This window comes from Ranitomeya variabilis, chromosome 2 (genome assembly GCF_051348905.1).
Source record: "Ranitomeya variabilis isolate aRanVar5 chromosome 2, aRanVar5.hap1, whole genome shotgun sequence".
NCBI lineage: Eukaryota > Metazoa > Chordata > Amphibia > Anura > Dendrobatidae > Ranitomeya > Ranitomeya variabilis.
Window position 1 is genome coordinate 308309804 of NC_135233.1, and position 13448 is coordinate 308323251.

The window sequence follows — 13448 nt, forward strand, 5'->3', positions numbered from 1 at the left end:
TGTGTAACATGCAATGTGTGTGTAAAAGGCAATGTGTGTGTAACAGGTAATGTGTGTGTAACAGGTAATGTGTGTGTAACAGGCAATGTGTGTAACAGGCAATGTGTGTGTAACATGCAATGTGTGTGTAACAGGCAATGTGTGTGTAACATGCAATGTGTGTGTGTAACAGGCAATGTGTGTGTAACAGGCAATGTGTGTGTAACATGCAATGTGTGTGTAACAGGCAATGTGTGTGTAACAGGTAATATGTGTGTAACAGGCAATGTGTGTAACAGGCAATGTGTGTGTAACATGCAATGTGTGTGTAACAGGCAATGTGTGTGTAACATGCAATGTGTGTGTGTAACAGGCAATGTGTGTGTAACAGGTAATATGTGTGTAACAGGCAATGTGTGTAACATGCAATGTGTGTGTAACAGGCAATGTGTGTGTAACATGCAATGTGTGTGTAACAGGCAATGTGTGTGTAACAGGTAATATGTGTGTAACAGGCAATGTGTGTAACAGGCAATGTGTGTGTAACATGCAATGTGTGTGTAACAGGCAATGTGTGTGTAACATGCAATGTGTGTGTGTAACAGGCAATGTGTGTGTAACAGGTAATATGTGTGTAACAGGCAATGTGTGTAACATGCAATGTGTGTGTAACATGCAATGTGCGTGTAACAGGCAATGTGTGTGTAACAGGCAATGTGTGTGTGTAACAGGCAATGTGTGTGTAGCAGGCAATGTGTGTAACATATAATGTGTGTAATATGCAGTATATGTGTGTAACATACAGTATGTGTGTCTGCGCTTTATGCAATGTGTGTGTGTAACAGGCAATGTATGTAAAATGCAATGTGTATGTGTGTAACAGGGAATGTGTGTAACATGCAGTGTATGTGTATCATGCAGTATGTGTGTGTGTGCAACATGCAATGTGTGTGTGTGTAACAGGCAATTTATGTAATGTGCAATGTGTATGTGTAACAGGCAATGTGTATAACATGCAATGTGCATGTATCATGCAGTATGTGTGTGTGTGTGCAACATGCAACCTGTGTGTAACATGCAATGTGTGTGTAACAGGCAATGTATGTGCAACATGCAATGTATATGTAACAAGCAAGGTGGGTTTCTAACATACAGTGTGTGTATACCATGGAGTGTCTGTGTGTGTAACATACTTTATCTGTGTGGCTAGCATGGTGTGTGTTTTCTAACATACAATGTGTGAGTGTGTACTTTTGAGTGTGTGTGACATGGACAGTGTGTGTGTGTATCATCCACATTTAAAAAATGCTGTCAAAGCAGATGAGCGTCCACAGGGATAAACATGGCGGACAAATTTGGGTGACTGCATCGTTTGTGTCAGAGTGAAGATCAGCATTCTCAGCAGCACGTCGTACGGTGTAAACAGGACATGAGCCGCCAATGACAGGAAACGGAATAAGGACAGACTAATCATATTAGTGATCGTTCTACCCCTATCATTCTTTGCCTGTGTAAATAGGCTGGGAAGCAAAAGCCAAATGACTCGTCTAATGGTCTGAAACAGTCTCGTATAAATGCACCATAAATGTTTCTGTACATTGGAGCAATATGTTATCATTTGGGGTCCTACTTTAAATTTTGCTCAGGGGTCCGCTTTTTGTAAGATTGTCCCTGGTCAGACCTAAATATTTCAGTAAGTGAGAGCAGAGCTGCAGTCACCTCTGGTACACCGGCCGTACCTACTGAGAGGAGACATGTCTATCCCCCACTTATGGTATTTGGGTCCATGGGATGTTCATGGGCCTTTTTCTGGCTAAAGTACTGTGGATGGGAATCCTTTCTGACGGGCACTGTAAACCCTCTCTAGCAGTCACTGTATATGTGTACACCCTCCGGCAAGCTGTATATGAAGGTAATGACAGCCTCGAATATGTCATGTGGAGATGCGGACAATAGGGAGGACAATCTCCTAAACTGAGCTGACGGTAAGAAGCTGGCAAAGCTCCTTGTCTCACCCCTGTACATACATGTAATAAAACAGTTATTGTACTCACCTTCAGAAACTGTGGAGTGACAAGACGCACTGTAGCTACAAGACATATCTGCTCTTCCGTGGCTGACCGAAACGCCCTTGCAACAGCTGACTCAAAGCCATTATATGACGACGTAGGCACTGTAACATAAGCAGACAGGCGGTCACATCAGCACATTTTATGATTCAGATTTTTTTTTTGACTGATCAGATCACAATTATTCTTCTGTCAGCAATTCAGGTACACACATAAATAACATGACATGGTCTCATCATAGTGGCATCGATGCTACACTTAAAACATTCAACAAAGAAACTGATCACTGAAAGCTGTAACTCTGGGGACCAATATGACCCTCATAAACCATGTACTGGGATTATTGCCTCCGGCACAATGCACAATGGAGGCATGCAGTGAGTAAAACATTTATGCCAGCACATCTTACCTGGCAATGTCAACCTCAGTTTTTTACATCCACAGCTAGAAGACTTAGAAGCCCCCATCTCCTGTTACTCACCCAAATGAGAATAGTGACCCGTGTCAATGAAAGTGTCAGTGTGTCTGAATATTCCTAGTACATTTGTACATAAAAACTTTTGCTTTAATCAATAGGAGCGACATAATATCTTTATGTGAATCTGTCATCTAATTCTTGATTTTGGGAACATGAATTCACCTTACCGCATTATTACAGCCCTGTATGTTTTACTATGAAATGCTGCAGAGTTTCAGAGAAAACACTCTGAAAAGCCGGCTGGTGGCTATCCTACTCAGTCCCCAGCGACTTCTCCTTGCCTGGTCCTCTAAACTAACAGGTCTCTTCCTTTGTATATATAGGAAGCGACCTGTCAGTCAAAGGTTTCAGGGCGTGGTAAAGCTGCAGAGGCCCGGCTTCAAACAAGTAAGACACTTAGTCCCCAGCTTTTCTAAGTATATTTTCTCTGAAATGCTGCAGAGTTTTAAAGTAAAATTTACACGGCCGCAATAACTGAGCCAGCTGGACTGATGCTGCTTGTGGTTCAGGCAGCATGGAACAAATATCAGGTTCGCTTTAAAACCATTATTTCTACAGTGACTGGGTGGGGGGTATTTCATGGTACACACACCCCAACGTGCACACACGAACAGACACACACTCTCTCCATGATATACACACATACTCACTCCATGGTATATATACATGCACACGTACCCTCACTCCATGGTATACACAACACCATGGTATATACACAGACTTTCACTCCATGGTATATACACACTCCATGGTATACATGCCCACACATAAAAACACGCGGCATACACAAATACACACATACACACTCTCCATGGTACACACACACACACGGACTCCATGGTACACACACACACACACTCACTATAAAGGTACATATACACACACTCCATGGTACACACACACACATACACTCACTCTATGGTATACACACACATACACACACTCCATGGTATACACACACACATACACTCACTCTATGGTATACACACACATACACACTCTCCATGGTACACACACACACACACACACACGGACTCCATGGCACACACACACACACACATACACACACATACACTCACTATAAGGTACATATACACACACTCCATGGTACACACACACACATACACTCACTTTATGGTATACACACACATACACACACTCCATGGTATAAACACACACATACACTCACTCTATGGTATACACACACATACACACTCTCCATGGTACACACACACACGGACTCCATGGTACACACACACACACACATACACTCACTATAAAGGTACATATACACACACTCCATGGTACACACACACACACATACACTCACTCTATGGTATACATAGAAACCTTCACTCTATGGTATACACACACATACACACACTCCATGGTATACACACACACATATACTTGATCGTATACTCACACATATCTACTCCATGGTATACATACACACACTCCATGATGAATACACTCCCTGGTACACACATACTCCATTTGGTGTACACACACATTCTATATAATTCTATACACATTCTAATAATATATGTATCTAGACACAGATATAGTGTGTTACACCCCTAGGCACAATTCATGATACACACACTATGCTAGAAACACTCTGCATGTTATACACGCACACACAATCACATCCCAAAAGGCTTCAATTCATATTACAACTGCATACAGACTCTTATAGCATAAAAATCTCCCTATCCCCCCCCCCCCCCCATCCAAAAACAAAATTGGGGAAATCATGCTGTTTTTCTAAGCTGTTGGCCATCTTACACCACTCATCTCATGATATGTCAAGAGTAAAGGTAGGGGAGGACAGAGGCCATACGTGTATATGTGCATTTGATATTGTAACACAAAATAATGATTTGATGCAAAAAAAATTGTCAAATATATTGGACATTTCTATCCCAAGTACTGATGAGAGAAACCTTATTCCCTTGTCAGCAGTGAGAATAAAACATCTGAAAGGCAAATAAGGGGTCTTATAACGAGATGTTTTCCACTGATGTTGCATGGGTACAATAGCAGATTACTGACGTTGGCATATTAGTCACTGCTATAACGTGCAGCAGCTAATTAACACATTGAATATGTGTAGATGGTATAAGAGCTCCGGCGTAAGGTTAATTGGAAGACACTTGTACTTTATTATATTGCAAAAGGTTACAGGGACGCCGTTATCTGTGCTGCTTATTGCAATGATGTGCTCATGTAGTCGGATTTAACAGGCTGTTCACTGATGCCAACAAAAGACGCACTTCTACATATAAGGTAAGAGGATTGCTAGCATATTGATCTAGAATGTCAAAAAGGAGAATTATCCTGTCGCCACAAAAATATGAAGGTAGACTAACTACTATATGCTCTAAGGAGTCATGCTGGGGAAGGAATATGCTACAACGTCAGCCTCTAGGTGGCGCTGTGTACAGGACTATTGCTATATAAATGAGCGTCCTGCTTCTGATTAAAATATTACTCACCAATAACATAAGATGTAGGCATTAGCTAGCAAGATGGTGATACCGGTGCAAATATACTGATATTTACCACCACCGACCTATCAATACACAACATCCAAAGACTGCAAGTACAATATGCAAAAAAGACTTCTCATGTGACCAACAAAATAAAGTCAACGAGAAATAAAAGCCTAATAACAAGATAGTGAGTCACTAAATGCAAAACAGCCACAACATTACAAAATGATCAAGATAATAAGACTTGATAACATTTTACGCTTTCTTGGTGTCAAAAACGTTAATCATCCCTAAACCATTAACATGGGTGTTTAGCCTTTTAAAAATAAGCCAGTCAATGCCTTTGTAATCTCAAACTACTGCTCCAGCAGCGAGAAGTGCGTTGGGGAGTGACAAGGCACTTACACCTTCTCAGTCTCTGCTGTATTCCTGAGCTGGACGCACCCTCCGCGGGCTGATTGACGGGTCATTGTGCATGTACCAGAGCAAACGAACTGTCAACCAGCCGGGGGGGGGTGTGCTGATAATTCAGGAAAATAGCAGAGGCTGAGGAGCTGTAAGTGCTTCGTCACTCCACAACGCACTTCCAGACACAACTTCAAATCATGATTTCTCAGCACTTTAAGGTCATAAAAATACCAACTGGCTTATTTAATAGACTACTTTGCCATCTTAATGGTTTGGGGAGTAAAGTTTTCTGACAGGTTACCTTTAACCTTTTAGACATATACAGTTGTCAACTCTACCAGATCTTCTGAGTCTCCTGGGCTGTAAGGAAACAGGATTTATGTAAACCCTGCCCAAACATGAGCCTTCCAGGGCAGAAATGGAGCAATACTGGGAGAGGTGATGGTTAGTGATGAGCGAATATACTCATTACTCGAGATTTCTCGAGCATGCTCGGGTGACCTCCGAGTGTTTTTTAGTGCTCGGAGATTTAGCTTTCCTCACCGCAGCTGAATGATTTACATCTGATAGCCAGCTTAATTACATGTGGGGATTCCCTAGCAACCAGGCAACCCCCACATGTACTTATGCTGGCTATAAGATGTAAATCATTCAGCTGCGGTGAGGAAAGCTAAATCTCCGAGCACTAAAAAACACTCGGAGGTCACCCGAGCATGCTCGAGAAATCTCGAGTAACGAGTATATTCGCTCATCACTAGTGATGGTTGTACCTATGCTGAAAAATGAACATGCCGATAAAGTAGGAGCAAGTTTGCCACAACTGTTTCTAATGCCTATGACCAGCTACATGGAAAAGTCAAAAGAGGTAAATAACTCCTCATCTGCTACATCTCTACAACAAAGATTTGTCTGTTGGTCTCGCACAACAGTAACCCCTCGGGAGTAGAGACGTTAATGGCAATACCCCATATTTATCAAACACTAGAAATGCACGCTGTGTGTGTTCATTTAATACACAAATCAATACTTTACATAGGTGACCACAAATATAATTTTACATACTCACCATGGGTAAAAAACTTAAAATCTACAACAAATTTTACATATTCATAAGTTAGAGGCTCGTTTGGGTCCAGACTTCCTCTTGCTAAATGACAACAAAACTCCACTTGTTTATCATCTGAAAATGGAAATGTAACAGGAGAGAATGAGAATAAACCTTCATTTGTGAAACAATGTAATATCTGTTCATTGTTTTGTGCTGCTAATTTCATTTAAGCCAATTTCCCACTTCATAAAACAGTGAAATAATACATTGTTCTTACAAATATTATTGGTGCCACACTTAGATTTTACTGGGAAGTAAATGTAATGAACCAAAGGGTTTGTATGTTTTAAAATGGTGTAAGTTTACAGCCTTATAAAGACGTGCTGCAGAAATGTTCCCATCACTGTCTCTCACCCGTATCGGATTGGATAAAACATCATACATTCTTATTAAGCTTCAGACTCAATGGTTTGTTTCTAGATTTTATTACACTGTTGTTGTTTTTTTTACAATGTAACATATCGATAAAAAATATGTATATATGAGTTAAAAGTAGGGGTTAAGAAGACGGCCATTATTGCTGATTTACAGATATGCTTGACATTGAGGGTATTGGATTGGCAATTACTGCATACTGTCAGTACATATACTGTATGTCATAGAGGAAAATGAAAATTCATAAGACATCTCCAAGGAGGGGACATGTCCCCCTCACATTAAACATATGGAAAAGAGAGAAGACTAATTATAGCTAGAGAGAGCAAACACCTCATCTCCTTTTTGAAGCAGAGACCTCCTGCCGTGGACAGGTGATTAAAACATATGCAGGGGCTGACTTTGTTTCAAGGAAGAAACATCCTGGGTTCAAAGGATTTTTCTGAGCGTGTTCCAGACTTTGTGTCTCCATTGTCCAGATATGAATATTGAGTTTTGTATTGATCCGATATTTATGGTATATAGATTTTCATTGTCGTAGTGAAAGGGCGGATGTGATGCATTCACTCACATCGCCGTGGGGCCACTAGAACCCCTCCAACTTAATAACAGTCTGATAGATGATGAGAACAGGCTATGTTTGAACCCTATGTAACAATAAAATCATGATTACAAATATGATGTCAATATCTACTGCCTGGAACCTTCAGTGGCAAAGATATCTTGTAAGTTGGGGATCTCATAAAATTTTGATGGGTCAGGCATAACCTACAAACAGCCCCGTCATAAGCTCATCAGGGGAGGTATGTGGGCGTAAGCCTGAGCTAATAAAAAGCAGTATTTGAGTCTGGGTCATTTGTTGGTCCTTGGAAGACATAGTGCGCTGTAGGTTCTTTCCATTTTCCCAATCGGCTAAGCTCTGAGCAATTTCCATGACCAGGTTTAGTAGTTTTCTTTCACTATTCCTTTTTATCTTATGTAATTGTATATAAAGTATTGCTTTGTTCCCATTTTGTATCATCTAATTTTTTTTTATAAACACTGCCTATCTTTCTGGATTAAATATATACAATTTAGCTCAGTTCCTCTTGCTCTGTAAACCGTACCCCTGAAACCACATGCTATCTGTAACAGGTGTCCAATCATCCTGTATAAATGATTGGTGGTGGCAGCTAGTAAGTCTTTTGTTATTGTAGAGCTAGCAGTGACCGTAAGGGTGGTATATATACATATATTCCATCCGTTGGGAGTCGGAGGTGTATATATCATACGCTTACTGTTAATTCCCCAATAGTCAGCCTAGTAGTGGAAGAAGCCGCAGTCTCGTCCATCATCTCGTCAGCTAATCGTGAAATTGTCCTGCCAATTGGAAGCAGTGGAGTTGCATTCCTTTAACAACAGGTGGCAACATTGAGATCTGTGTGTTCTCTCCAGTGTCATCTGTGACAAAATGGTAACACTGGTGGGTTCTGCGTGACCCTCTCGGCTGTGAATCCCTGACAATATAACAGCTTTTGTTACATGTAACATTGATATGAGCCATGCAGGCTGCCCACACTAGCCTGAGCAACATGCAGCATTGCATTATTGGGTTGAAAACCAACTCCTGGGACACTTTCTAGATTTGGCCGTACCACTGGTTCCAAGGCCAAATCAAGGTAATACCAATCTGTTATTGTATCTGGAATGAAGACTACAGGAGTGTGGCTAAAAGTACAAAGTAGTAAAGTACATTATGTCACCTCACACCATCATCCCAGGAGTAGGACCAGTGGGAGGTTCCCTCGTGAAGACCTATTCCTTGACCTAAAGCCACTGCTCTCAAAGGATATCATGGTGCAGATCACAACAACAATGGAAGCTGGAATGAAGGTCTATCTTCTTCAGTGATGAGTTTTGCTTTTGTCTTAGACACGCTGACAGCCAAAATTGGCCTGGAGACCATATGGGCAACTCTGTGAAGATGCCTTAACAAGGGAGAGTGACACCTGTCCTACTCCCTGGACTATGGTGTGGAAGTGGTATAATGCACAGTGCCTGGACCTCTCTAGTCTTCATCCGAGGTAAACAGCTTGGTATTACATTAATTTGGTTGTGGAACCAGTGGAAAGATGTTTACTCCAAAGTATCCAAGGAGCCATTCTCAACACAACAATGCCAGGCTGGACGTTGCTTGTGTTACTGTGATTAGCCTGCATGTCTGAAATGTGCTACAATGGCTCGCAGCGTCTTCTGAGTTGTCTCTCATCGAGTACATCTGGAACATCATTGTTTGATAAATGCAACAGAAGCTGCCAGCAGTGAATCTAGATAATTTTTGGGACAAGTGCCAAAGTGTTTAAGTGTATGTAGTTCTATGAATGGCGCTCACACTCGATACTGGATAAATTGAGATGCTTCCACTTTTTCACCAGTTGCACATCATTAACCTGTCATATGATCTGGTGACTTCATAGATCCATGACCATTCCCTTCTGGTATTACAATTCCAATGTAATATATGCATCTAAGTGCAAATATATATACAGTTTTGCTGAAGTGGAGAGAAAAGAGATGACTTCATGACTTCAGTGCTGGGTGCTGGTAGCTATGACTATGGTTAAATTCCATTTCCATGAATAGATGTCTCAAGCCAGTCGATCTAAGGATGCTTACTGTCTCCTAAGGACTTATGAATAAATTAGGGCTCCTTCTTATCTCCTCCACATGCTGCTGTGGAAATGATCCCATAGTGCTGTAGCAATGATTGACAGCGGTCCCTGACTAGTCCACTACCTGCAGGTCTATACATGTGTAGTGTTCAGGTAGAACACAGGGACCATTTATATCGCTATTTAGAGCCCTATAAGCGCTCCCGATACCTCCTAGAGGTTCATTTTCCTTCTAAAAGAGAACTGTCACTAGGTCAAAAATGGCCAGTGTTATCTATTGTTTTATTCTCTCTGCTCTCTTGGCTATTCCATTTTATTTTTCTGTTACATTCACAATACAGTTCCAGGGATATGCGCTAATTTAATTAGTGTGCACAATATGCTAATTTTAATGTTCTTTTCCAAGGGGGCAGTGCTCAGAGTAATTATGCTGAGCAGCCTAAAGACGCGCCCCTGAGATTCCTATGAGTGATGTCTTCATGGTAATTACTATGACAATTAGCATATTGGGTGTACAAAATAAAAGGCCCACATCTCCTTATGGCAGCATGAAGAAAAAACAAAACAGAATACTCAGGGGAGCAGTAGGAATAAAATAAGTGTAAGTCCTGCTGACTTTTGAACTGGTGACACGTCCTCTTTAAGAATATAACTTATCGTATATTAAAGTAGACGCTCATCACAGCTTATATCATATCATCATCTAGTTGGAGATTTACTTACTGTTAAAAAATTCTGGAGTGGCCGATTCCGTCATAAGTATATGTGGCGCCAGCATCTTATACACTTCACCATGTTCACGTTCCGGCAGAAAGTTCAATATATTTTGGTCCACCAAATCTGACTGGTACAAAAAGATGCTTTGTCATGTTCAGTAAAGTGAAGATCTGTCACTATGGACTTATAGGTAAGGCTACATACAACGTAGGGAAAGTGTCTTCAGCATTGGTTATACATAAAGGTGCACTAAATTACATGATCCAAACCCAATGGCAAAGACCAATTCTGGCTCTGGAGGATCTGGAGCAACCATGTAGCCCATACTTTTAAATATCAGCTGCATTGGCCACTTCTAATAAAATGTGGGGTACCTCCAACCCCCCAAGTGGTAACAATTAACAACCGTGGAGTTTTAGCTGATTGCTAGTGGCTCCTCATATAGACAAGGGACTGTCCACGTGGGGCATCTCCTTTAATACAGTTTACCTATTTTAACTATCTACAGGTCATGAGCTCAGTATTGTATTAATAAACAAAACTAAGTTTGACTCACCCTCCCCAGGTCCAGTGCTGCATCTCTGTTGCTGCTCCAGCTTCTGAACGGCTGCAGTGGTGAAATCACGTCTACAATCACTGAGCTCAGAGGCTCTGGTCATCTAAATTGGCAGAGCCAATGAGCTCAGTGATTGGCTGCAGCAGTGTAGACCCGACGTCACGTGATGGAAGCTGATCAACAAAGACCGGAGCAGCAGCAGAGAGGCAGCGCTGGACCTGGGGAGGGGAAGTAAAGCTTAGATTGTTGTTTTATACATCACCTTCCCTATGGGCTAAGGTTAGTTGAAATGGGATATGAAATGAGAATTTCTCGTAATGTAACTGCAATGATCTATTAGTTGAACGGGTTGTCCGACAGCTTAATACTTTTTGTCTAGGAATGGATGGTTGTAAAATCATAAACAGAGACATACTTATGCTCCAGCACCCCCGATGATTCAGCACAGGCGACTCTGGGGGTCTACGCTAGTCTCAGAAGAAATGTCTGTTTAATTCAGAAGTCATCAGCACCACTGCAGCCTGTGATTGGCTGCAGCAGTCAAGTGACTAAAGGATGTTTTTCTAGTGACACGCTCTATTAGTCACCTGACTGCTGCAGCCCATCACAGCCTGCAGCGGTCTTGGAAACTTGCGAACTGAACAGAACTTGGGTCTAGAGCGTGGACAGACCTCCATTGCAGCCTGTGTCTGTTCTGCGGATGTGCGGAATGATGACTTTACCTCAATTTATTATTTTGAAACCATTCATGCGTAGAAAAAAATACTCAAATGAGGACGACCCCTTTAAACAGTCCATAAAATGAGAATTTGCAATGAAAATTGGCAAAGGCTCTATCTATGTACCTATCGATCTCTGTATTTATAACATGTCTACTATAGGACTATATTCTACACATATGACTTGATTTAATACATAACTTACCGGTAAATGACCCATAAGAGAGGAAACACTGTCAGAGACATATATTATCATGCCGTCTGTGGTCAGCGCAATTAGAAACCCATCCAGGGCCTGACAAGCAGAAACACAAATTCAATTTACTCTTTACATGTTAAATCAAACTGCACATTGATTTTTAGAAAGTGCCAAGCGTTACTATATATAGACCATAAAGGCGGAAATTCAATTTATTTTTATCTAAAGTTATTTTTAGAGAAGGCTAAAATCAGCCCGGAGCAGTCATTCAATCACCCGATGTGACACATATGCTGTATGTTAGCGAGGAGGAAGCCGTCATCACTGGTGCGCTGTCTTCTATAGTATTATGTAGGATGAGCAGCGGAATGTCAATATTGACGGATTCGGAACATTCTAATTGTCAGCTCCGTATCAGAGTCTACATATACAAAAAGCCAGTGTTATAGCTGTCACATCATCCTAATTGTCAGATCTGTACCACTACATCATTTTATCATCACTTTCTCCTCTCTATTGTCAGACACTTATCAGTTAGTAAGAAAGCTTTCAGGAGACATGAGAAAACGTCTGTGTTCTAAAAACGCTACTATCTCCTATGCAGAGGCGTCCCTATAATTAACACATAACTTCAGAGCTTTCAAACATGGACGCCTTTATATTTCTCCTTTTATATATTCTCTTTTCACAGAGAGAAAAACAGTAAGACAAGATGTAAAGTTAAAGTGTGAGCAAGGTCCTATTTGCTTACTTTGCATACCCATGCAGGAAACTGAAAGATGATTAAAGGGAATGCATAACCTATATTACAGTGATTTTGGAAAATAAACAAAAACAGTAGCAAAAAACAACTTTTAACCATGAAAAATTGATTTTATTTTCTGATGACGCATTCCCTTTAAATAACTTTGCATTGATTTAGTGTAAAATGGAAATGTATTAATTTCTTGTTTTGCTGAATTGGTGGAGTTCAGTTGTCACATTATTGTACAGAGGTAATTAAAGTAGTTTTCCACTCATCATTCCCATAGTACAAAAATATGCCATCCCATTTAGATCTGAAGGGGACTGAACTGTGAAGGAACTTAAAGGGGTATTCCCAATTCCAACATCCTATCCAAATATGAAGTAGGTGTAATAATAATAAAAGTACCTCCATTTAGAAAGATAGTATAGTTCTTCTGATTGGCTATGTCGCTCTCCTCATGTGCAGGGCATTGCAGTAGCTTAGGTATCCATGGTTATTATGACCATTAACAATATATGAGAGGTCATTACCATGGATACTTAAGCTACTGTAATGCCCTGTACATGTGGTAAGTGACATAGTGAATCAGAAGAACTATACTACATTTCTAACTGGAGATATTTGATAATATTAATATTATTAAACCTACTACATAATTTTCTTTATAATTTGTACTGTTTGGAAAACACATAACTGACATATTTTCTAATTTGAGTCACAAGCTGGTGAAATGTTCAGTGTAGAATTCATGATGTAAGGGTTGAATAACACATAGTTATTTCTTTATATATATATTTTTTTTTTACAGGAAAAGTGCAGGCTACGACTAGAAAACAGTACCAAACATTTTGCACGTTTTTTATGCAATTTTTGGTCTTTTGAGCTCAATAGGAAGAAAATGCAGTAAAAGCACTAGAAGAATTGACACTGCGTTTAAAAAAAAACA

General features: G+C 40.5%; 1 protein-coding gene across 2 annotated transcripts in view; it reads right to left on the reverse strand.

Moving 5' to 3' along the window:
- The window catches only part of LOC143805674 (neuronal PAS domain-containing protein 2-like), a 163513-nt gene that overhangs the window by 40299 nt on the left and 109766 nt on the right, over positions 1-13448 (reverse strand). For both annotated transcript variants that reach the window (XM_077285214.1, XM_077285213.1), the window contains exons 6-9: positions 11761-11850; positions 10287-10407; positions 6496-6609; positions 2034-2152 (exon numbers count right to left, since the gene is read on the reverse strand). In XM_077285214.1, the coding sequence (XP_077141329.1) occupies positions 2034-2152; positions 6496-6609; positions 10287-10407; positions 11761-11850 (444 nt within the window). The remainder of the gene's footprint in view (positions 1-2033; positions 2153-6495; positions 6610-10286; positions 10408-11760; positions 11851-13448) is intronic.